Raw genomic sequence first — 27,454 nt, 5'->3', positions numbered from 1 at the left:
CTGAAAGTTGTGAAAGGCTGAACAGGATAAAGCAGGAGACATTATTTTGAGGTCTTCAGGAAGAAAACTGAATCATACTGTAACTTCTGAAGCAGCTTACAGGAGAGCAGAGAGGAAGTAAAAGGCTGGAGGAAGCCAAATATCATGGCCAAGGGGGAGGAGGAGGGAGAGTACAGATAGGAAGTAGAAGCTAAAATTGTGGAGAAGGAGATGTCACAAGGCCAGTGTATGCTGCAAGTCAAAAGAAGAATCTTGTCAAATACTTTTCAGGTCATCATTACAGAACTTGCAAGCCTTGGGGAAGTTTTTCTGTCCAAATACATGTTATCTTCAAGAACTTTCAAGTAAAATTCCATCACTCACGACAGGATTACAGAAACTTTCAAGTCAAAGTGGTTTCACCCTGTTACTAGACTAAAACAAGATGGGAGCTCTCAGTATTTTTCTGACCTTGAGGCTAGCCTGTTCAGTCCCGGTTTTTTAAGTCAGAAATGAGAAGGAAACAACTTGAATCAAAAATCATATCCTGAAAACACAAACAGAAAAATAAATATTGCTGAAATCAGAGCTAGGCTACTGCAGTGCCTGAAGGTGGGCAGCACTCCAGCGGTGTATCAGAAGTTCTGCCTTTGGTTTGCTTGGCACAAGACTTAAGAGCTTTTAGAAAAAAAAAAAAAAGACTGCTTACATCAAATCAATTTCAGTTGTTTAACCACAACTCAAGTACATTTTTTTTTCTGTTAAAGGTAAAGGGCCATCTAACATGTAACCTAGCACAGATAAACTGAAATAGATGACAGATCAAAAGAACTACAGGGTAATGGAAAGAAGTTGGCTCCTATTTTAACATACAGCAGGAAAAAAAGGATTAAGTGAATAAAAATTGAGCAAAATTAATAACCTGCTACAATCTAAAAAGCAGTAAGGGAAGAAAGCAGTGAACCCAAGTTTCTTCAAGAAAACCCATCTTGGCCTATAATATTCTCATTTACTTCATTTTGCAAGCAAGCATTTATCATCACTACAGAAGCATATTCAGAATTAAATCACGAACACAACATAAGGAGATAAGAATTTGTTAAGAGCAGGAGTGAGATAAGCAGCAAGTGAACAAGGTTGAAGGAATGCTGCTCAAACCTGTTTAACAGAAAACATTTTTTTTAAAGAACTAAATTGTTAAAATGCAACCACCTTTCCTGGAAGTCAAAGGACAAACCAAACCATGTTTCTACTGGGGATAATATTAAGGAAATTAAGGACACCAAAGCAATTTGAAATGATCAATTTTTCTTTTGTAATTTTATTTTGAAACTAGGTACTGCTACCCTCCATTTTCATTTCTCCAGTGTGGATTACACCAGTGCTATTTTATTTCATTTGAGGCAGAAGAGTAATGCAAACTCTTGCAGTTAGTGTAATTATCTAACTTGCATTACAGCACAAATGAGAAAAATGTCTTTTTCATTAAGAGAACTGCAGTCAAGGACCATTTCAGCTGTAGGAGCCTCTAACATAGAGCATTTTTTTAAAATACACCACACTGTATCAAAAAGCTGTCCAAAAATCTCATTGACCCCCTTTCTCTTGGACTCCAATAGCATTCCTGTTGTATAAATTTCTCTGCTTAATGATGTAGCAGATCATTTTATTCCCAGAATTTGTTTAAAGAGTCATCATACCTCTTCTTTTTCAGAACAAGTGATTTCAAATTAAATAAACCAAATTTGAAGATGCAGAAAAAGTATGGAAACTGTTTATCTGAAATTCAGTAATCATTTGTCCATTTTTAATTTAAAGACTGCTATGAAGTTTATGGAGCAATGTAAGGTTTTTCCCAATGGCTCAGTAACTTTTTAAATCTAATGTTAAAACTTGTTTTTGTATGAAAAACAAAACTGCAGAGTATATTTGCTATGTCACTGAGATAAATCAAATGAAGTTCATTTGGAAGCTGAAACAAATTAAGAACTACATATTAAAAGATAATTTGGAAGAAATTGAAAGAATTCTCCCATTTGTATAAAAATCAGAGAATACATTAAGGGAATTAACCTTAGTTTCCATGACAATCATTTTTTGAATCATGTTTTCCAGAAAAATTAACATAGATCCTCAACTACCAAGTTCTATTTCACAGTGACTACGCTGAAGCAGTGTTAGTTCTATCTCTTTTCCTGTTGCATTTACAAGGAAAACTGGGTGTACTAATTATTCCTTTTTACCAGGATGTAATATATGATTACTTTGGCACAGATGAATAATGACAAAATGCCAAATGGTGTAGGAGGTCAAAAGGTGAAGCATTTCTAAACACAGCTGATAGAGTTCCACTTTCTAGAGTAGAACCATATCACTTCAAGCAGGAGAAACAGTTCAAAAGACAGGGAAAAAATAAATAAGCAATTTTACATGGTGGGAAGAAATGTTTGTTTGTTCTATTTGCAAAACAGCAAACTAACAGAGCTGAAACACTGAATAATCTTTGTCAAGTATAACATCTTAAAACCCTGAAGATATTAAACTACATATTTGAAAAATATTTTTGTAGTTATAATCAACTAACTTCTACCTGATAATACATGAACAGGGGAAGAGCCTTCTGAGAAGTAAATATAGCCATGCTACTGTATTTTAATATTATTTCAGTTTCCAAAAAATTAATTTCACTTCATGTATACTATTTTAATGAATGTATCTTTCTAAACTGAGTATCCACATAGCAAAACAGAACAGAGCCATGCTACCACCCTGTGTCATCACTAAGAGGTCTTTTCAAGTTGCTCATTTTTAACTGTCTTGTTTTTTCTTTAACATAGCAAGTCATAGAAACGCCAAGTGTAACTTTAGCATTCATACACAAGTAACAAATACTTACATGAAGGAATAATGAACTGGGGTTCAGTATTACCGGCATATCCGAGCTTTGTATACCTATGGAGGCAAAAAAAGTTAGGTTTATTATTCAATACAACACATACCAAAGATACCTTCAATACCTTCCTTTCTTAATTAACAAACCCCTCTTCCCATACCAAAAAGACCCACTGACTTTCAAAATCCCTGTTTTTCTTTTTTAAAAGGTAAAACAATGCTCCCTACCACAAGTCAAGCATCCATGCTTTTACTCCAAGTGAAATTTCACTACCGAACAGAAAGTATGTAATTCATTTTATCAGTGCTTAGAAGAATAATTTAGAGTCAAAGTAGTTCTTCCCTGCTCAGTAGCTAGCATTTCTATAGAAATATTTTCATAGAATAAGTGTCAGCAGAAGTGTTTTTGCAAGTGCTAACTATAGCCTACAGACTGCCAGCTGGGCACGGGGCAGGGTTGGCCATCATTCTTCACAAGTGTTTCCCAAGATGTCCTATTGTAGGACAGCTGATAATGACAGTGGTAGCAAAAGAAACTGCATTTAAGAAGTGGAAAACATCCTTGAAAATGTGTTTAATAAGACTAAGGAAAGTAAAAAGGAAAAGAACTACAAACCTTCACTCACCCGATTTCCAGATTATGCTACAGATACATACATAATTTCCATTGTTATGAAGAAATTACACTGCAATCATAAAAAAATAACCACAAACTCAAGGTACCAAAACTATCCTGCTGCTAGACAGTTAACAGCAGCATAGGTAAATTCTAAAACACGCAGACCAAAATGCATACTATATTCAAGAACACTGCCTACACACAAGTTTTCAATGCAGACATGATAAAGTTCTCATTTTCTTTACACAGACAGCTGTACTAACTAAATTAACACCATCAGCAAAAGCATGAGGCACTGTAGTAACACCTCTACAGTTTTCAGCATTCTGACACAAACCTGGAAGACCTTAGCTGCGTAAGGCAATTTTAACTTCAAGAATCCATACATTTATTTCAGTAACACAGCAAAATGCCTGGCAACAAGTACAGTAAAAGGCTCGTTCTTAAAAGCCAGAAGAGGAACACTGCTGCAGTAGGCCTTGCAGTGATGCCACTGATGCAAGTTTGCAGCTTGCTCCTGTGCACACTAACACCTACACAATTTCTGTTGCTGACATTAATTGCACACATAACTGCTGGGACAAGAGAAATCTATCCTCAGAAGGAAGGCATATTTCTCTCTGAATAACAAAGTGGTTTAAAGCTGCAAACCTGTTATTGTCTGTCATACACTAACAATACAGAGTAATCATGCAAAAAAATTTGACTTTCTATTGATCAACAGAAGTGTTTACTGAAAAAGAAAACATCACCAGCAAAGTAAGGCAAATAATTGAAAAAAAAAGTAAAGAAATACCAGAAAGAATTCACATCTTACAAAGAGATCAGCAGTATGCACTGTATGTGCTCAAACTCTGGACATGCAACTCTGATTTTGCAGACTCCAGATACAAGATATTTTTAATTGTCTTCTTAAATTTCTAGTTCCTAAAAAAAAAATAAAATCTTAAGAATTGCAAACTCATGTTTGTGCAAATCTTAACTATAACCCATCATGCAGAATAAAACTATTCACTGTATCTATATGGTTTTAAGAGACTTTCAGTGCCAAAAGAAAATAAGTAAGAAAACCAGCAAATACTGACTCACTCCCTCTGCCTTCCCCCTGCAAATTATGAACTGTGTCACACAGATAATAAAGCTACATCTACACAGGAACTTTGGAGCCTGAAGGCTACATAAACCTACAACTAGAAGTACCTTAACAAGCTAAGCTGTAAAGCCATTTGATTATTAAACTCTGCATTTTAAAGAAAACAAAAGCTAAACTCTTGCAGGTAACAGGCTGCTTAGTTACTTGTGGTGTGGGAGACTGCCCAGTGCACACACAGAGCCAGCAGACTGAAAGAAAAACAGTCAAATAAAAGATGCATTTTACATAAAAAGACCATATTCAGACATAAAATCAGCATATCTAAAAATACTATGGCCCACTCAGCAAGAAGTCTCCTGACTCATTTAAAGGAAAAAAAAAAAATCATACTTTTAGGCTTCCCAAGAAGGAAAAACTAAGGGAAAAACCCTGTATGGCTTCCGGTCTCTGAATATTAAAGCATTATATCAGCAAGTCTCCAATGTAGTCTCCAACACAATGCTTCACAACCTCAGTGTTGGTCCAACTTTCTTGCCCCACTCTCCTCCCACTTCAGGAATTCTGCCTGCCCTTCGGTCAGGGAAGGGTGCTCCCTCCTGTGCTTCAGACCTGTCTGCCAGCTCCACACTTGCAGGCACAGCCAGCCTTTAGAAAGCAGTCATATGGTGACTGGTACTATGGGGCTTCGGACAGTAGCTAGGGCTGCCAAGGCCTACAGTAGTACACATAATAAATAGTAAACTTGATTTGCATAATACATAGAGACTCTTAAACTTGTATCTATGTTTAAAAATGTGATAGGCAAGACAAAAAAAGGCAAGCTAAAAAATAAAGAGACGTTGATATAAATCTTTAGTTCTCCAAATACACAACAATGGGGTGTTTTTTAAATTAACTTTTGTAAAGATGAGGATTTATTCAGACTGATCAGATCTATTCTAACACTGTCACCTGAAGTAAATCTTTAAATCACATGAAAGAATATCATGAATGAACTACATTTCACAAGTATACATGCAGTTTCCACAAACAGTTCATACAGGACAAAGCATGTCTGACTAATGTATGATTCATGGGGGAATGAGGCACACCCTGCCTTCATCAGAGCAGCAATCACTGCCACTACAGAAGAAAAAAATCCTGATATTAAAGATACTGTAAGGCAGTACCAATACTGCATCACAGTTTTCCAGTAAATCACAGCTTGTCTTGCCTGGTACACAGCACTGAAGAGTGGAAGAGGGGACTTCCACGGAGACAGGCAGACAGATGTCGTTTAATGAAACACGAACTCAGCTTTCCCACAGTGAATTTGGGGCACTTCAGCAATAAGAGAGCAAGGCACTGCACACATGAGTATAGAAGTATAGAGATTTTAATAGAAATCTGCTTAACACAAAATCCCAAAAGTGAAAACCTGAATTCAGTCTTGATCATTCAGATGTTTTCATTTATTTTTCCACATTCAGCTACCTAAAGTGTTTCTGTAGGCCTATTTGCTCATTTAAGTTGAAAAGGAAAAGGGGAGAAATAAAAAAAAAAAAAGAGAAAGAACTAAAATGCCAAGTATGGCAAAAAAAATTGTTGGATAATCATAACCTTCAGATCTACTTCAGCAGATAAACCACAAAGTATCCAAAAGCAGTCCACAAAGTATCCAAAAGCAGTCCACAAAGTATCCAAAAGCAGTCCACAAAGTATCCAAAAGCAGTCCACAAAGTCTTGATATATATGTACATACAGGTATACGGAGAAACATATACACACACACCTATCAAAATACATACATATGGCGCTGATATTCCCCAGTAACTTCTCTGCAACATCTTCTCCAAAAGGCAGTGTGGTCTCACACACCATTCTCTGGCCCATGCAGATGCAACGATATGACAAAATATGATGGGTTTTGGTTTTTTTTTGTAGGGGACATTCATACCACAAATGGGGTAAGGGTAGCAACTAACGAAGGTTCCTTCTCAGTTAACACTACTAATCCACATCTCAATTATCAATGGAGAAATATTTTTAGAGTTACATTCACCTCAAATTCATGCCCTGAAATTGCAAAGTAGCTGCGTAGTGATCTGCCTCAGACCTCTCTGGAAGGACAGCCAAAAGACTCTCCACAATGTTCTCAACTGCACTAATGGGATTTCTTCTGTGTGCTCTCTCGCCTAGAGTGGATGTTTCTGAAGCTATGATATGAAAGCAGTATCACTTGAAGGTTACACATGTATTAGTCATGCAGACAATTTTAAAACCAAAAGGAAACAGCAATTAAGGTAAGAACTTGTAATGAGAATGTCATTACCAGAACCTCCATCTACAAACAACAAACCATGACACGACCATGCACTTTTGCTCCACTTCTTTCCTGTCCACAGCAAATGTCATTCTGTATATATTCTCTCAAGTTATACATCCTAATTATAGCCCAACTGCAATTTTCACAAAATGGTGGGGAATAGAGGGCCAACTGCTTTGTGGTCAATGCATTTGTTCAGCTGCTCTGAGAAATACAACAAAAATCGGGGAGCCCAACATGAGTTGTATCCTTGCACCATTTTGCCAAAAGCTCCATGGAAAGACACAGCTTAGCCAAGCACAAGCAGAAAAGAGCACTAAAGAACACATCACCTGATCTTCAACTTCTGTACAGCAAATCCCGCTTACAACCTGCCCCTCAGCTACTCCTAAGGACCTGAACTAAAAGCAATTTCATATATGTAACACTTTTTTTTAAAACGCACGAACAGGAATAAGTTCTACCTCCAACACTGGCCCCATTGAAAAGACACGACTTTAAAAACAAGCCAAGCAACCACTTTTCTGCCAAGAGGGAGGAGTAACAGAAGTGGAAGTAACAAATCTGAAACTCTCTGGAAATAAATTACTGTCCACAATCTGAGCCACAGCAACCCTTTTGTGCAAGCTCTCACTCAAACTGCAACACTGCTTGTCTCTTACCATGCACATGCAATGGGCTTCCCAAGTGCTGTAACCTGTACAACATACCTGTTAGCTCATCTAAGTCCTAAAATTCCACTACTGTGTATACCATAGCCTGTGCACCAAGCCCAGCAAGGCTTCTATGACTAAACACACCTCTGTGAAGTCCTACACAGAACCCACCCAAAGGGTCATGCTCTAACCAAGTCTAACATTCACTGACAAGATTAGGCTTTATGCAAAGTTAAACTGCCTTTATTCTTAAAAGCAAGCTGACACTGCCTCTTGCAAGGTGTCACACTTGCTCAGGCACATGTGTACTCCATATCCTGTTCCATGCAAATGGATTTAAAGCCAATCTCCCATTTCCCATAACAGCCTCTAGCAATTTGCTTATGGGCCCTCCTGAGGCAAGAGCAATGTGCATTTCTTCCCTGGAACCATGTGGAAAAGGCTGCAAGAAATGAGGGCTGAAGTAAAAAAAACAATTACACAGTAACCACAACACACATCTTAGAAGTACAGTTTGGACCCCTCCTCTAAAGACTGCTTAAAAATTTTATTCCACAGGCATGGATATGGATACCCTACAGACGTGCTATGTACTGCTTCCGGGAAGAAATTTTGAGTTTCCTAAGTGATATTGTCCAATGGGAGTCAAAAATTATCACTACAAGTTAACAGCTGCACATAATAGCATTCCAGACATTTATAAGAAATGGAAACAAATGAGTGGTTTAAAAGCAGTAAACCCTGCTAATTTCTGAATGCAATACAGATACCAGAGTCCAGGAGTTGCAGGCTGGGGAACTTGATTAAACTATTCTCCTGCAGTTTTAAATTGAAATCCGAAAATTTCCAATACACCCCATCATGTCTGTTGTCCTGCTTAGACAATTCTTACTTATCATAGAATCATAGAATAGTTAGGATTGGAAAGGACCTTAAGATCATCTGCTTTCAACCTCCTTGCCATCGGCAGGAACACCTCACACTAAACCATGTCACCCAAGGCTTTGTCCAGCCAGACCTTTAACAATGCCAGCGATGGAGCCTTCACAATTTCCTTGGCCAACCCATTCCAGTGCCTCAGAGCTCTTACAGTAAAGAACTTCCTCTTTATATCCAATCTAAACTTCCCCTGCTAAGTTTTAACCCATTACCCCTTCTCCTATCACTACAGTCCCTAATGAAGAGTCTATATCCAGCATCCCTATAGGCCCCCTTCAGATACTGGAAGGCTGCTAGGAGGTCTCCATGCAGCCTTCTCTTCTCCAGGCTCAACAGCCCCAACTTTCTCAGCCTGTCTTCATAAAGGAGGTGCTCCAGTCCCCTCATCATCCTCATGGGCCTCCTCTGGACTTGTTCCAATAGTTCCATATCCTTTTTATGTTGAGGACACCAGAACTGCACACAATAATCCAAGTGAGGTCTCACGAGAGCAGAGTAGAGGGGCAGGATCACCTCCTTTGACCTGCTGGTCACGCTCCTTTTGATGCAGCCCAGGATACAGTTGGCTTTCTGGGCTGCGAGCACACACTGAAGCTGGCTCATGTTCATTTTCTCATCAACCAACACCCCAAGTCCTTCTCCACAGGGCTGCTCTGAATCTCTTCTCTGCCCAACCTGTAGCTGTGCCTGGGATTGCTCTGACCCAGGTGTAGGACCTTGCACTTGGCATGGTTAAACTTCATAAGGCTGGCATCAGCCCACCTCACAAGTGTGTCAAGGGCCTTCTGGATGGCATTCCTTCCCTCCAGCGTATCAACAGAACCACACAGCTTGGTGTCATTGGCAAACTTGCTGAGGGCGCACTCAATCCCACTATTTATGTCACCGACAAAGATGTTGAACAAGTCCCGTCCCAACACCAATCCCTGATGGACACCAGTCGTTACTGGTCTCCAGCTGGACATTGGGCCACTGACCACAACTCTTTGTGTGCAGCCATCCAGCCAGTTCTTTATCCACCAAGTGGTCCACCTGCCAAATTGATGTATCTCCTATTTGGAGACAAGGCATATGGAAATCCAGTATTAAGAAGCTGAAGAGCCAAACTAGATTTCACTCCATGGCTTTCTGAAGCACCTCGTGGGTCTACTCCGAAGTATTTAACAGAGAAAAAGACTGCATAGGCCATTTCTTCAGATCAACCAAGAAGAAAGAGAAACTCCGAAAACAGAGGCTTCAATTATGTAAAACACAGAACAGCAAAAAATCTTACTAAGTCTGTTGCCTTTGCACATCAATTACCTTCATCAGCATGGTCTGCAAGCCATCCTGCCATTTAAATCCAGTCTCATAACCTCATTTCTCTGAAGACACCACAGCAGTAAATTCTCCATATATACTACTTGAACACCAGCAAGGACCATTGTACATGAAGGTGTTTACTAAAATAAACTTTGTTTATGCAGATTTCCACCATCATAGCTTGACACTTTGCTGCATAACAGATTTTACAGAGAAACAGTTAATATGATTGAACAAGAGTACTTTAACATTTCCATTTATAACATTTCAAGCATCACTTATATCTCTAAATTAAGTAAATAACATTATTTTGAATGGCTCAAAAAGATGCAAAAAAAAAAAAAAAGAACCACCAAGTTATTTTACATTTCACTTTTTTATACTTTCACATCAGGCCACTGCATGAAGGCATGCAAGACAATGCAGGCACAACGTGAGTTCACTGAAGCTTGTAAAAATCCTTGTTGCAGGTGTGCATACAGCAGCGAAATTAATTGTTGTCTATGTTACTTTAATTCTAGGAAAATTGCAATGAAGTGAGCAGGTTGTAGAAGTTGCTACAGAAAAGCTCAGCAAGTGGGGAAATTCTAAGGAGGTGGCACATACTACACATGCATTGCAATATATTCAAAATGGCTTGAAATAAAGTAGACAGCAGTAACTCCAACATTTAAACAGAACAGAAAGATTCTTCTCTTCGATTCCCAGCTCCTTAGAGATGGTCTGTCCATTAAAAACATCAAAAAAAGCTTAATATCCTTTCCCATTTTAACAGGGTAAATTCTACAGACAGAATTTGTAAGACAGAAACAGTGGTTTTTATTGTCTTTTAATAGCAAGGTTACGTTAAAAAGTGGGACACTTCTAAAACATGCATGACCCCCTAGACCTCATTCATAAAGCTTCACATGATTAAAACCCTGAACAAGCCTTTATGCTTTTATTTGTTGCTTTTATCATCCTTCTTGTACACCCGGTTAGACTAAAAATTCTAGGGAATGTTTACTTTTCAAATCCCCATAAAGAGAAGCAGTAAGCAGATGATGGTGAAAAAGGAAAGCCATCTTGCCACTTTAAAAAAAGGTCCCAGCTCTAGCATCAGAGGCGAACTGGTTAAGCAACAGCAAATTAGAAGTCCCTGAAGGAACAGACTATATTAGGAAAATAGGACTTGTATTAATATATTAGTTTACTGTCTCTTTTCAAATGTCCTTGATAAAACACAAGATAGCAAAAGGCTTTGAAATGAGTCACGCTTTACATATTTTTATATCTTTCACCAATATACATATATTACCTTTTACACAACCAGTTTGCATTTTTAAATGGTAATCACTTCTGTCAACACTTGCTGCTCAAAAAAGGTTCTTAAGTAATCAATAGTGAAAGCCAAAGAATTATCTCTATAAATGGAAGAACACACAAGATTAGAAGTGCTTTCTGATGAAGAAAACCTTGTTACACTGTAGACAAGACACAAAGTATGGCTGGTAATATTTCAGTGACACACGGGACCCCTACACATCAGAGACACTACAAATCTGACAGTCTGCAACCCTGGCCTTTGCATTAATTGAATTCCTATGTACCTGAAATTATTTCCCCTGAAAAATACCAGTCTACTTGAATGACAGCTTTCACCCTGACAAGTACTACTTTGCCACATACTGTAACTGTCACAGTAAAACAAACCACAAGCAGATTGAAGTGGTCTGCAATTCAAAAAGTGAGCTCAAAAACATCCTGAAAGATAAATGCTTCTAACATTTATTTCAAAATAGGAAAAAAAAAACCCTCTAAAACAATTTAACTTTCTTAAAGTATCTGTATTTTTGTCTGAAATATTTATCCATAGCTCCTTTTTATCAGCCACTGTATCTACAATTTAAAGCACAAACATGACTGTAATGCTTGCTAGTACAATCTAGCTAAAACGGGTAGCAGAAACTACAAAGTCATAGCCACAAACAGCCAGACCAGGACCCTCCAGGTGCATGACTAAGAGGGGACACAGAGGCAAAAGCAGCACATGGTACACACTATTCAGAATAAACTCAAGTGCTTTGTAAGAGTCTCCAGGTGATGGTTTTTACAACAATATGGAGAACAAAGGAAGCCACCACAGCTTTTGATTTTACTAACATTTGGATGAAGAAGAGAATCGACTTTTAAACTTTTGCTTTATGCTTACTAGCAGCAAAACTTAAAAAAAGGAAAACCGCAGCAGCATCAGTAACTTGACTCTAGAAAGTTTCTCTTCTCCTAAAAACAAACAGGAGGGTTATAATAACACATTTATTACCAAAAAATTCTAGTTTATGATTGAGTCATGGAAAGTGTAAAAAATAAATAAAAAATTAAATAAACCCATATTTAAGAGTTTAATACTGCCTGAACTTGTGTTTTGTTATTCTCATTATACTACCATCTTGATTTCTAATTCTAGTCAATTTTATATTTGTAAAATCCATTTTAAATATTTAATGCTGACATGTAATTTAACACAGAAAATAAAGTGAGCTTTCCTTTCACTACATTTTCCTCAAAGTAAGAGGAACAAATGGTTTTGGATATTATCTTTGTATAATGAAAAGTAGTTTGTGTTGGCAAAAGCAGAATGCTCTCTTTTTACTTAGTGCTTCCTTTGAGACTTCTAGGCTAATTCATTCTAATAAGCATCTTAACAGTACCTCTGTGTTACACCACACCAACACAATACTAACATATACAGCTACAGGGTTCTTAGTATCTTTTTACTGAACTTAATGAAAGGTTTCTGAGCACTTTCCACACTACTCCATGGGATATTTCAGAATGATGAGGAAAGAATGATCCAAAAGACTGGCAGTCTGCAAGACTAATTACTTACTAGCATAAATTACTTATTATGAGGAAGAGATTAATTTGGCAAGTTTTATATTATTTGCCCAAAATAAGCTGAACATTGCACAGACATCAGCAAGACAAAAACACAAGAATATATTAAATGTACACACTTTTCAACAGATAAAACAAGGAAGGATCAATTGAACCAAAAAATACATCATTTCCAAGTAAACAAAATCTTGCACTTGAAGAAATTAAGTAAGTAAAATCTAAGTCAAGAGCCACAGCTGATATAACCTTGACTTGGATTTTTTTTCAAAATAAATGCAATACAGTGGGCAAAACCGTAAAGTTATGCTATACTTGAAAAAAAACAATTTTTTTGTTGAGCATTTGTGCTCATTATTTGCACAATTTCAGCACCTGAGAGCTCCAGCTTTGAATCAACAGCTACTATGCTATCACCCCAATCACATCAATCTGAACAGAGGGTAAAATGAAACTGAATGGAGAGATGGAACATGGACAGGAGAGAAGCAGCACACAGCCAGTGCACAGGAGACTGTCCCAGCACACTTCCAATCTGCTCAGTACACCAGGTACCACTTCAGCATCTGGGTAGGTTACGAAATGTTTTCCATCAAGAACAAGCTTGCATTAAAATACCAGTTTACATATTTATCATGTTTCACCATGTTTCTAATAAGAAACAGCTTCCAATTAGAAACAGTTGTCTTATAGGAAAAAAAACATGCCCCACTAAGCTGTGGACAAAAACATACCACTGAGTTTTATTTAAAATGAAAAGTAGGTCTCATTTAATAAGATCACTGAGATTCTGAAGTCTGATTGCAAATACGCAAGCAGTCATATTGTGAAAGCTGTTGCAGATGATAAAACAGCAGGATAAGTCTAAGACAAGTCACGATAAATAAAATGCTAACACTGCAGAAACAGATAAAAGATACTGCACCGATTGAAGAATTAAAATTTGGATTCATTCACTGACAGCAGCACAATCAAAATGAAGCATCAACAGACAACCTCTTGTCTGCATCTTGCTCTCTACAGACTGAGCATACCAAAACACATCCTGGGCACAGCTGCAAACACTTGCAATGACCACAAGAGAATAATAAAGAGAAAAGGGAAATCCCAGAACAAGAAAAAAAAGTATCTAAATTTATCTGGAGATTTTTCCATGTCTTGTTTTAAAAATGCGAATTCATGTTCAGAGCAAAATGAATAAAACTGAATAATGTTATACTCTACATTAAGGCAGTGGATGAAATTAAGACTTTTTCAACTTTAAATATAATCCTCACAACTGCAGGATTTAAATCACTTTTTGATTAGGCAAAAAGGACAGCTGCTTTATTCTAATGATTAAGCTAATACTGCTAGTGACTGTGCAATCAAATTGCACATTTTAATCATCTACCCAAGGATTATTTTTGTTATATTTATACACCTGAATATAGGTGAGCTCAGTGACTAAAACAAACCAAAAATTAAAAATTACAGCAACAGAGATTCCTTTTCTTACGCAAAGCAGAAAGAACTCATGAATTTAATTGGGGATAAACTACAGTTTTACTTATTTTACCTTTGAATTTAATGTTGTCTCCTTAAAAGTCTTTAAATGAAGAATGTTCAAAATTAAATAAAAGTTTGATTAAAATTATCAAAGCCTTTTTGCATTTCCCAAAGAAAATCTACAATGATGAAACAATGTTGAAACATTATGTTGAAACTTATAAATTGCATGAACTAAATGACCAACTGCAAAGCTTCTTATATATGCCTATAAAAGGAGGATAGTTACTAGTCAGGAACTTGCACAATATTTTTCTGAACTCCTAGAAACTGCATTTTCAACTAATTTAGACAAGAAATGTCCATCACATTCATGCAATCAACATACTTTCTGGGCAGAACACTCAAGCCAAGTACTAAACAACTACAAAACAAGAAGGAAACCTGCCCTGTCCCGTCCACACACACCTACAACCACACCCTCCCTCAAATCTTTTCTCACAACAAGGGCTGTACTCTGGTCTCAGTGGCTCAAAAGCTTCCTTGCATGCATGACTAGGAGCTCTGCTGTATAGACAACACAATTTGTGTATCATTAACTTTACAAATTCAGCCCATGGACACAAGTGGGTTTGTCCTCTACTCAGAAACACCACCACTAGCACCCCCTTTTATTTATATGTATGCATAAATATATCTCCAGTATCAGTGGGACACAGGAAGAGAAAAGCAGAAACATACATTTTCTGAGGAACACGGCTGGAAGGTGCCATGCACCTTGCATGGCTTCTGATATGAAATCAAGTAAGATACAAATTGATTCCTCCAATGGGATTAAAAACCCCAATATATATACGTGTGTTTGTTTATAGGAATATATATATTTCCATCTGAATTCCTATTATTCTTAGTTATGCTCTGTGCATTTAGTATTGCAACACAGACTGTGATGTATTTGAATCATTTAAAAGACACAAGTCATCATGGGTCTTCAGAATCTCTTTGCAATTATTTAAAAGAAGAATTATTAAACCACAATTCTTAATCTAGCACAACTCCTTTTTCCACGTTAAGGATGAAGACTTTTGCCCTCCCCTCCCAACCACTTCAGCTACTGGCAAGGAAAAGATCCTCTTAAAATCCTGGAAGAGTACTTTTTCCATATTCCATTAAGGAATTGTTTTATTCATGTTTTCCATAATGAAAAATTACTCCTGGAATGACACAACATAGAGAAAATTCACCCCAAAAGAGAACATAACCAGAAAACACAAAAGGTCATGACAAGATACCCAATTGAAATATAAGCTGCAAGTACACCATAGTGCTGAAATATTTATACTAAATAGAAGTGATGATCTGAAACTCTGTGAAAATAACCCAGGTCTGGAACATCAGGAAAGAAAAATAATTTCCAGGTTCAGTACAAGATACTACAATTTACAGAGCAAACAATACAGCCTATTATTTCTTACCTTGTTTTTATAGCACTGGATTTCTCTTTTCATGTATCTTTACTGTCTATTGAAGACTATTAGCTTTTCATAGATCTTGTACTCATTCACACTACCAGGTCGAAACCCAGAAGAGAAACAGAACAACGTAATCTTGTCATAACTCCTCACATCATAAGACACCCAACCCATAAATACTTTGCTTTACTTAGGAGCATAAAGCTCCTAACTTCAGTTGAGGTGTTGCATGAATTATTAACTAGAGAAGTAGTGTTTGTAGAGAAGATCCCCTACAGAAAGCCTGCTTCACTGTGCACATCAGCACCAGCCAACTTCAGCTTCTCTGAGGTTTCATGTAGCCAAGTTTCTCTTTTCTTCATTTACCGCAAAACTGACTAAAGAAATTAAACAGCCAAGAAACTCTCATACATACAAGTGACTCATTCCAAAGAACAGCTTGCAACTTCACAATGAGAAGGATTGGAAATCCTGAGCCACCTCAGTTTTCTAGGCTCTCCACTCAGAGCAAACCCAGACTGCCTTAAGTTGAGAGACTCTTGTACTTCCATCATGAATAGCAAGTCTCTTTCCAGTCAACCCTGACACCTTTAATTCTCCCCTAGTAGTCAGGAAAGAGAAAAGACAACAAAACCAAAAAGAACCCCAACCCAAACAAAACAAACAAACAAAAACATAAGCACACCCATTTTTGCAAATTGTGTAAGAAAGTGGAAAAAGGGGCCTAGCTTGAGATATGAGAGGAGATGTAAGAAGGCAAGATGTGAGATAACAGATTATTTTTTTCACCCACACAATCAATCACATGACCAATTTACTCAGGAGAAGGCTAACCAACACGTATGGCCCTACCAACAGGAGAGTCTTGGGTACATTAGAGAAAATGGTCACCAATGACACTCAAGCATTTAATGGATCTACTTGACAGACACAGAAAAAAGGCACACAAGCCTACAGAAAACAGAAAGTACTAGTACATGAAATATAAGTTACTTTCTCTAAATCACTTTCACTGCTAACATTAAGTTCTCATTCTGGAATTGCAGTAGGCTACACAGCCGCTTACTTGAGCTCAGCTGAAGAGGCATTAATTTGAACACCTGCAATTATCTGCTATCCCAAATGAGCTAATTCAATGTTATACAAGTTTATACTAAGGGGGGGAAAAAAACAACAAAACACATTCACACAGAAAGACACAGCTAAAATCTAATTGTCAACCTAATCAAGCAAAATTCTGAAGAGGCGTAGGAAGCGCTTTTAATCGTGACTTGCAGGCTGTGTTGTGTTTGCCTGTAGAACATGCAGCAAAGAACTATTCAAATACCCAAAAGGCACAGAGCAAGACAATGCAGCCTACTGAGATTATAAAAAATTACTAAACGCCTTTTTCTTTCTTTGTTGTGTCATTCATATAATTTATGGAAGTAATTTCATGTTATTTTATTTTATCTTTAAATGTATGTAATCCTTAGATACGCCACAGGCCAAAGTGAGTCTCCTTCACAGCATATATACCAAGTTAGTGAACATCATAAAAATCTATGGAGGATATGAAGAGAACAGCCTATAGATGCTACTTCATACCTCATTGTTGAGGGACACTGTGCCCGTGTTTCATGGAAAGAATAGGACTTACAGAAGTCAACTGAAATCAAATTCAGCACTGACATAGAAGAGTACTTCCTGACAATAAGATCCACAATGTTGTTTTATAAGTTTCCCAACAAAACAACAATATACGTAAAACTAAACCAGGTCATACTATTAATTATAGAAAGAAATAACCCTGGATTTAAACAACTAAGTTAACTAACTTCACTCTTCAGATTTTTCATTTCTATGCCTTTATTGTATAATTATGGGACACTGCTTCAGGCAGGTAGCTTTTTAAAACAACAATTAAGTATTTACCTGCTCTTACTAGGTATCAATTACCTTATTATCTAGATATCAGGTTTGCTTAAGCGAAGAATGCAAATTTCAAGATAACAAATGTAACACCAGAAGAATTGTTGCTGTATTCATAATCTGATTGCCATATCATTAACTTCACCCATTTGCCTGTTCCAGCTGTATAACATGTATTTGGATGATCCCTAAAAAGTTTAACTAATCTGCTAAAAAGTCCAACAACAAAAGTCAGATAATTTCCCCAAATTTTTTTGTGCTTTCACCTCTATGCTTTGAAAGGGGTTCTTAAAATCTGTCTAATCTGAGCAGGCTAATGCTGGAAAGCATAATTCTGCCACTTTTCTCATCCATTGCTTTCTCGGTCTTAGCTGGCAAAAAAATTAATACATACACACACAAAACCAAACCCAAACAAGCACACCTCATATGACACAAACTGAACCACTGGCTACAGGCATAAGACATGTAGGAAGATACCCTTAATACCTCTCCTATGTTTGCCCTTTTGCTGATTAAGGTAAATTCCACTTGGACTGTAAATTATCATCCTTTTCCTCTAGAAAAAGCCTACTTATTGGAAAATCTGTGCACTTTGAAAGACCTGTTTGTTCTAAACAAGGCAGCTTCTTTCAACCTTTCTGTTTTGGTTGTATTTTTGAAATCTCTCTTCCTGTTTTCAGGGGCCATCTTTAATTTGCTTTCTTTTTAGTAGACATGATAGTACCTTATGTGAGACCCCAACTAATCTGGCACAGGGCACAAGGCTTATATAATTTATGTGTCATGTTCTTACACACACCAAATGAGATGGGCTGGGTAGGCTTCACCAGTTAAAAAATAAATACATAAATAAAACTATGAGCATGATTATACTATCACATACCACTGCACTACTACCCATCTGCTCCTTATTCATCTCAAGTATTATATTTTTCCTTTTTAAGCACATCACTTCATATATTTGTCTACTGTAATCAATGAATTCCAACACTGTAATTTTTCCAGCACCAAAAATCTTTGCCCTCAGTTACCTGAACCAGCGAAGAAAAACTTCCGACTATGAAGTACATTAGAAAGGAAAAGCCTGAAGAGAATAGGTTTGGATGCTTTAAGTGTGTGTGTGTATATACACAGAAAGAGAGAGAGGTGCACAATAACAGAGTATCTTGGTGAGATCTTTGAAGACTGGGGGGAAATAAATAAAACAGAAGCAAGACTGGGTTGACATCATACTATGAATGATTACAAAGTAATGTAATGTAAAATTACAAAGTAATGTAACAAAGAATGTTACATTCTATGCACGAGGCTATGCCTCATGCACTGAAGTCGATTAATGTAATACTTGCAGACCTTCCCTGGGAACATTTGTTTTAACACTGTCCCTCAGTATACTGTTCACATTAGAAAGACAAAGTAATTTCTGATGCAGCTATATGCTAGCATGCTGTTCCTTCTTGGCATCACTGAAAGCTCTAAGTGAATCTCTCTGCTCCAGTGGTCATAACCTGTACTTTGCAAACCCACAAATACAATTACTGACTTTAATGGGAGTACCTGCAATGCACAAACATGTGGGATGGAAAAAAGCCTCTAGTGGCATGTGGCAGAGTACATTACAGATCTTTTGTTCTGAAAGATAAACAGTGCGTACACGCATCACATTAAACTTGAATATACTTCTATTACACTTGGCCACACACTCTCATTCCTGCTGTGCTAACCTTCCTTCATCCCACAAAATTCAAGGTTTTAGGTCTTGCTCTCACTACAGGCATGATTTCTTCATGCAGCTGTTAAACATGCATACATTACATACACATATGTACCTGCTACTCTCACAGACCAATTTATTGATGTCCTACACCAAACGCATTCTCTTAAAAGGAAGGTGAGCATGTGCTTTCAAAAAAACAAGCAGTCAAGTAGTCGGATTTAAAAAGAACAGGCCCTTCCAGAAGAGTACTGTCAATATCTGTGCCTATATTCATTGAGAAATTTGATTAGTCTTAGCAGGATGGATGAGAAGTGAAACAAAACCAAAAAAACAAAAGCTGTTTAAAGAATCAGTATGCCATCAGTGGTAGCTAAAGAGGAAGAACATTGAAAATATACTAGTACTTTCCTTGCCAATGAAAAACTGATGCATAACTCCCAAAATGAAACATTACAGCTTTAAAATCACATCACAAGCAGCAGGTCACAGTGCGGTTTTCACTTCCTGAGTGCGCTCCTGCAAGCAGTACTATGTAACCCTTCCAGGTCGCTTCCTTACAGATACATCTGAGGGCTTGCTCCCTAGCCCAAAGCTTCTAGGATCCATACCACGGCAGAAATGAGCCTGAATCTCAAGGGCTTTCTCCCGAATCACTTTTTCTGCTATATATCACTGGCACCACATTCTCTTCATCATCTGGTAGCTGCTAAATAAAAAGAAGAATTTCTAAAACAGATCTGGTTCAGGTTTGACACTGAAAACTGCCTTATAAGGTATAAAAGCCCGAAAGCAGGAAGAGGCTTTGACAAAACTAAGGAAGTTCCTATGCGCTTGCTCGGTAGAGGGGGAGGGGTTTTTTTCTTCCAGAGAGAAGTACCACAGAATAAATGACATTATGCACATATTACGATTAATAAATCAATACACAAAAGCCCCGCAGACGGCACCCGACCAAGCGGTGACTCCCCTCAGCAAGACCTTCCGGGAGTTCGCAAACAGCCGCTCACGGCAGCCGAGCGACCGCGGTCGCGGCTCGCCATCCCCGGCCCCGAGAGTCGTACAGGGTCCCCCGCTCCTCGGCGGGCATCGGCCGCGGAGCCGCAAGAGACTTTTCTAAGCAGCCCCGGCCAGCCCGAGGGCTCCCGGACAGCGAGCGGGAGGAGCGCGACCCCGGAGAGAGCCGACTGCCGGGGCGCTGACTGACGGCGGGGCAGCGGGGCCGCGCCGGGATACCCCTCCCCGCGGGCGCCCGCGGCGGACCTGATGGAGAAAAGAAAGCACCCGGCTGCTCCCCGCAACTCGGCCCGGCACTCCTGCTACCGGCATCGCGGCGACTCGGGGACGTCTGCCCGGCTTGGCTTGGCTTGGCTCGGCTCGGCCCCGCCACAAGCAGCACGACCCCCGCCGCCATCTGCAGCAGCAGAACCCACCCAGCCCCGCCCCGGGCGGCACCGAGCTGTCAGCGGCTGGCCCAGCCGTCGCTCACCCCGTGCCGCAGTCCACCACACAGGCCGGAAGCCGCCCTGCCATGCTCCTCGGTAGCAGCGGTGCTGGGGACGGCGGGCAGCCCTGAGCGCGCTGCGGCGGGGCTCAGCGGCAGGACTGAGTACACTTCCGCAAGGCGGGCGCTCCCTCCCCCGCCCGCTCACTCTCAGGCACGGCCCAGCGAGCCCAAGATGGCTGACCCGCCCCTCCCTGCGCTCGGCGGCGAGGGCGGGCGCGACAACCCCAGTCCTCGATGACGTCCGATCTCGCGGCCTCGCCCCTGCGAGGCGATGCGAAGTGGAGCAGGCGGGAGGATTCTCGCCCAACGCCGCCAGTCCGGTGGCAGCGTCAGGGGGCCGAGCAGGAGAGGGCGGTTGAAATAGTGTTTTAATGCTGAAAACCCGAGAGAAGATGGGGCGGGGGTTGTGTGGTGTGAGGAGGGTGCTGACAATGACAAGGGGACTGTGTGTTGCAGGCCCTGCAACTGAAGGGCTGAAAGTGCTCTACAAAAAAACTGTTCTTGAAGGCCAAATGGAGGAGGTCACTCTCTTCATTGTGCTTGTTGGTACTGCCATGTACTAGCAGGGTCGACGAGTAAAACACCTGCTGGGGAAGGTACCACATACGCCGCAGCACCAGCCTGCAAGGAAAGTCAAACAAGACTCAACGAAAACATGATTCTTGTATCAAAAACTTGTATTCAAAGGAAACCCTTGAGCTCTTTTCACCTATTGCCACCATGTGTGTGCCATGCTCCCATGTAACTGCAGCAAACAAGCATGGCTCAGCCTTGACCAGCCATTCCAGCATCCCTGCTGATGGGATTGGTGGTGTCTACCACTTCCTGAGTTTAGCCATAGGTCCCTGTCCTCCTGTTGAAGTCCCAAGGAGGGCAGAGGCATGCACTGCTGGGGCTCTGATGTTCAGGTGGACAAAACAAAAAAAAATCTGTTCAAGGGATTGTCCTTTTCCTTTCTCTCTTTTCACCTTTCACAGCCCTTCTAGGCTTTGAGGGACAGACAGCTGTATCCACCAGGTCTGGCCTAGTTCTTGCCCCAGGGTGTACTGTAGCCAAATGCTATTTTTTTATTCTTTTAAAAGTATTTAATTGTTTTAACAGTTCTGGTATTGGAGCTTTCACATGTTTGCTTGTTTCACAGTCCTTTGCTTGGTGCTACCACCTAAGCAACATAGGCATGGGAGCTTCATGGTTTGATGGAGTGTCACGCTGAGGAGAAACTTGGTAGTTCATCAGAAGGAGTAATTGCAGGGGTCAGCATGCACTGTTGGGCCTTAATGGCTCTCATCAGCCTCATCTGAGACCTCCACCCCACACTTCCTGCCCAAGAGCACAGGAAGCCCATTTTAGCTCAGCCGTGGGCCCTCAGTTTTTGTCTGAACTATGCTGTAGGTGTGTGTTGTCCTAGTTTTGCTTTTTTTGCTTTAGACTTGTCTTGTCCCTTTGGGCCTCCCTGGCTGCTATCACTGGCCCTAGTCCTGGTCGGCAGTCTGACATCCTGGCTTCACCTTGGACCTGTTTCACAGCCATGAACTTGTCTGGCAATCTGGACTCTTGATTGAATCTGGCCACTATCTTCGGATCTGCCTACCTTGCCTCAGTCATGTACTATGGGATGTGCCGAGGCTGGTGAGTCCCCAGCCTTGCTGGTTGTGTTACTGCAGCTGGCCTCATGTCCCTTAGCCCTCAAGGTGGTCTTGCTTCTTTCTTAAAGCATTAGTCCTCCTCAGTTTAGGCTATCTCAAATAAGCTCATTCCCCGAGTTCACTGTAAAGCAGACAAGAATCAGTGCCAGTGCAAAAAAAAAAAAAAAAAAAAGCTAGGTACATGCCCTTCAGGGTGAGTTGGGAGGGAGCAAAATCATCCCTTTTTCCAGCAGCAGCTAGACAATTCAGTTGTGAAGTTCAAGCCACCATCTGGCTTCTGTGGGCTGCCAGATCTTCCTGAGGAACATAAGCAAGGAAAGGAAATACTGAGAATATTAACATTTTTTCTTTAATGTCAAGGCAAATTATGAATAGAACATTATGAGGCAGTTACAGATAATGAAAGGGATTTCTGCAGGATATTGTGTAGCCTGTGAGCTATGCTGTGCTAGAAAATTAAAGATCAGTATCTCTGAAATCTTTTCAGAGAAAGTAAAAATAACCCTGTTTTTAATGCACATGCATCTGTGTGTGCATAGGTACTTACTTATCTAAAATAAATAGAGTTATTATGTAAAGTAACATGTGGACTTTTCACTTTCCTCTTGGTTTTATTACCTTGTATTCAGGGTTATACATGCGGCTGGTTCAACTGCTGTATCTGGCTAATGGAGTCCTGAAATGAGAGAGCAGCTTAGTGCTCCAGTTGCAGGAGTTCAAATAACCCCCATAGGAGCATGAGACAAGGGCCCAAAAACTGTGGCATGCATAAAATGTGGAGCTGGCAGGTCTTGTCTTAGCTATACAGCTCATAGAGGCATCAGAGAGGGGATCATATTCATCAAGTTAGTATGCCCAGCTGTAGGGAGTTTTGAACAGTGTAATCATCAGTGTACCATACCTGACTTTATTACTTAGTATCTCCAAGTAATGCTCCTTATTAGTATAGAAAAACCTTAATAGAAAAGTCAAAAGACAGATAGAAGACCATCTATAAAAGTAAGTTGATGAGTTTCTGGTAACAGAACCATCATTTCACCGTAACACTTTAAACTCACACACACAAGCACTTACTATAGTGCACTCTACAGAAAATATCCCATAGCTGTATTTATTTCTATTTTCTCCTTGCTAGTACAAATGTTTTCTGTGAAACTGTAGGACACTGAGAGGAAAAGATACCAAACTGCAGTTTATATGAAAAGTGAAACAAATCTGTTGAGCAACTCCATTGTGATCTTGTGCTGTTTGTGTTCTTCCTGAGTCTTGCATTACAAATGGCATTGAAAGAGAGCAGTGCTGTTTCATTTTGTTTTTATTAATTACAGTGGAATTTACATTTGAGGACCAAGAAGCATAGGATTTCTCTCAATATTAAGGTGTCAAGTCAGTCACAGTTTTGCAAGGGAAGGAGTTGAAAGACTGAACTCCCTGGCCATGATATCTCATTTCATTTTATTAGTCTTGCCAGATGCAGTTCTGCTGTGGACCCAGGCACCAATCCAGTAAGAAAGGTGTAGAGTCAGTGGTGTAGTATATTCTCAATCTTCCCAATGGAAGAGTAGTGAATAAAATCCTAAATGGCCTTTATCTGGTTCCATGCTGTACAGCACACATAATCCAGCAATATCCTCTTTCTGTGATGCATCACAGTCCAGCTTTTATAAGCACAATTGGATTGCAGGTGATCTTTTCCTGAATATCCATGATAGCAGAAGTAATTACCATTGCAGAGCATCCTTCTTCTGTTACTGTCTGCCTCCCAGCAGGTTACAACATAAATATAAAAGAAGAGAATGCATATGAATACAAATGCGTAAAGAATTAGAAGATAAAAGTTCAAAAGGGAAGCATTTCTATTAGTCAACAAGTAAGCACAGGAGCAGTCTTAACAGTTTGGTTTAGATGGAGGGAGCTTCCAGACAACTTTCTACAATTTTTATATAAATAAGTCTTGAGGTTCCAAATTTTTCCAAGATGCAGGTATGATTTATTAGCTCTGTCAATACTACATATTAAAATTTCACAAGTCTTTAACTAGACAAAAGCATTACAAATCACTTGCGAAGCTACATAGGAAGATTTTCAGAATCCTGCTTATTCTGGACCATTTTCATGCAGTTAATGGCCTGCTCTTGAGCATGCAGACAGAATAACTCTGTGAATCCATATATAGATCAAGGCCTGGGAAGCACAGTAAAGTGCAAGGAACAAGAAAAAGCAAAAGGCAGTAAAAGTTGCAGGGGTGAACGGGTTTTGGAAATACCCAGAAGGACTGAGAATCTAAACTTGCCCAGATCAGCATGTTGCCATTTAGAATGCTATAAACTGAATTTAAAAGGCAAGTACATCCCACTGGACATACTTTAAGCCCAGGTAAAGCTGACAATAAAAGCTAGAGAAACAGACAAGGAAAATTAGATCTAGGTTATCCATTAAACAATATTCACTTTATTGTATTTATTATAAAGTACATTACCTAAGCATTTTAACATAAGTTAAGTTCTACCAGTAGTTGGTGGAATACTACAGACAGCTAAACAAGAAACCATTTTATCTACCCCCAAACAAGATGTATATAGATTTCTTCCAGGAAGGGCCACAAGCAAAATTATAGTGTTACTGGTTGATTTTGGCATAGCTATAGCAACAGCCATATGGGAGGCATGTGGAGCTGCACATGGTGAAGTCATGGCAAATTAGCAGGATCTCATTTGATGTGGCTACTCTCCAAGAGTTCTGACTTAGATCAACTAAAACCATTAACTTTCAAAATATAAGCAGTGTGATCATATTTTTTTAATAACAAATGGAAAAAAAAAACCCAACTGTGATTGTTTGTACACTGAGACAAGGTATGTAAGGAGAGAAACTCAAAAACTGAGGATAATTTATATTCTTGGACTATTATGATATTAGGACTATTGCTTAGCATATTTGGTAGGAATAACAGCAAAATGTGTGTCAGAAGATAAACTTAGAAAACATAGAGGAAGAATTTGACTGAAAATGTGATGACTTAAATAGGAACTTGATGTTCTGGGCAGAGGCAAAATCTGCGAAAGTCATGCTGTCCATAGAATAACTGCATTCCTATTTACAGCTTGCTTCACCAGTCAAAATGTACAGAATCAGAGAATTGTTAGGGTTGGAAGGGTTCTCTGGAGATCATCTGTCCAACCCTCTCTGCCAAGGCAGGGCTCCTAGAGCAGGTTACACAGGAAACACGCCCAGGCAGGTTTTGAAGGTCTCCAGAGAGGGAGACTCCACAACCTCCCTGAGCAGCCTCTTCCAGTGCTCTGTCACTCTCAACATAAAGAACTTCTTCCCCATGTTGAGGTGGAACCTCTTTTATTTTACGGCCATTGCTCCTTGTCCTGTTGTTGGGCACCACTGAAGAGAGTCTGGCACCCTCCTCTTAGCACCCACCTTTAAGATATTTACATGCATTCATTAGATCCCCTCTCAGTCTTCTCTAAACTAAACAGGCCCTGCTTCTACATTGTCTCCTCGTAAGAAACACACTCCAGACCCCTCATCATTTTTGTGGCCCTCTGCTGGACCCTTTCCAGTAGCTCCTTGTCTGTCTCACGCTGAGGGGTCCAGCACTGGACAGAGTACTCCAGATGTGGCCTCCCTGTGGCTGAGTAGAGGGTGAGCATCACCTTGCTTGATGTGTTGGCCACACTCCTCCAGATGCACTCCAGGATACTATTGGCTGCTGGCTCATAGCCAACTTATCGTCTACCAATATTCCCACGTTTCAGGTGAACTGCTCTCTAGCAGGTCCATTCCCAACCTGTACTGGTACTTGGGTTCTTCCTCCCCAGGTGCAGTACCCTACATGTGCCCTTAATGAACCTCACTGGGTTTCTCTCTGCCCGATTCTCCAGCCTATCAGGGTCCCGCTGGATGGCAACACAGCCTTCAGGTATATCAGCCTGTGTTTTTTTTTAAAAAAGGCCCAGCTTTTTATCATCAGCAAACTCCAGGTCATTGATAAACAAGTTCAATAAGACTAGATCCAGTACTGATCCTTGGAGAGCACCACTGGCTACAGGCCTACAACTGGATTTTACTCTACTGATCATAACCGTCTGAGCTTTGCCATGCAGCCACTTTTTGATCCACCTCACTGTCCATTTATTTAACCCATATTTCCTAAGCTTACCTACAAGCATGTTACGGGAGACAGTGTCAATAGGCTTGCTGCTGTTGAGGTAATATCCACTGCTCTCCCCTCGTTGATCCATCCTGCCATGTCATCATAGAAAGCTATCAGACTAGTCAAGCTTGAATTATCTTTCTGCTGATATTCTGTGCTTTCTTATAACAAAGTCTTGTTCCTTTATAATGCTTCTGTAAGTGCATTAGTAGAATGATTACAGCAGGATTCCTACAACAGCAAAGCAGGATACAGACCTCTGTGCTACACCTATACCACACAAGCTCCACACAGTCACACCTGGGAGCCAAATAACAGCTTGGTCATGATGAGAAAATCTGTGCTTTTGCATGTAATAGAAACATTATTATATGTTCTCAGTTGTATGTATTTACTTTCTTGGCTGGAACAAATGTGTATTGCTACCTTTTAATATGACTTATTATACTCTTTGACAGAACTGAGAACCTAAGTCAGTCACAGCTCTAAGTATCTGATCTGTTTCAGTGGTTCTCCTTTAGGTGTCAACTTTTGTGTTCACCATGTTATAAATCACTGATTTGAGTAACAGCCATTACAAGTTGCAAACATTCATAAACCCACTATTTTTAATTTAGTGGTATTTAATTTTTTATTCAAAGATGTCATCCCTGTGCTAAATCAGATCAGTATGTCACTAGTTTGCAGTTTAGCAAGCCATTGCAGGTATCTTTAACCAGTGAGGCTTCCAGCAGAGCACAGAAGCTCACCATGGTAAAACTAGGCCTTAAAAAAGGTGGCATCTATAAGAACAAGAAAAGTGCCAGATCATCCATGCTTAGAACAGAGGATCGAGCTCATCCAGGTGGCTCATTTCACAAAAGCAGTAGCATAAAGAGTCATTGAGCAT

At 39.7% G+C, this 27,454-nt stretch overlaps 1 protein-coding gene across 1 annotated transcript in view; it reads right to left on the bottom strand.

The window, feature by feature from the left end:
- The window catches only part of ACTR3 (actin related protein 3), a 32,988-nt gene extending 12,077 nt beyond the window's left edge, over positions 1-20,911 (bottom strand). Inside the window, exons 1-2 of the mRNA XM_005153774.3 lie at positions 20,737-20,911; positions 2,876-2,931 (exon numbers count right to left, since the gene is read on the bottom strand). Of these exons, the coding sequence (XP_005153831.1) occupies positions 2,876-2,931; positions 20,737-20,780 (100 nt within the window). The 5' untranslated portion in view covers positions 20,781-20,911. The remainder of the gene's footprint in view (positions 1-2,875; positions 2,932-20,736) is intronic.
- Positions 20,912-27,454: the final 6,543 nt, after the last annotated feature.

Source organism: Melopsittacus undulatus, chromosome 4 (assembly GCF_012275295.1).
Source record: "Melopsittacus undulatus isolate bMelUnd1 chromosome 4, bMelUnd1.mat.Z, whole genome shotgun sequence".
NCBI classification, from domain to species: domain Eukaryota; kingdom Metazoa; phylum Chordata; class Aves; order Psittaciformes; family Psittaculidae; genus Melopsittacus; species Melopsittacus undulatus.
Note: the sequence above shows the minus strand (reverse complement) of the source record. Positions and strands in the feature narration are given on the sequence as shown.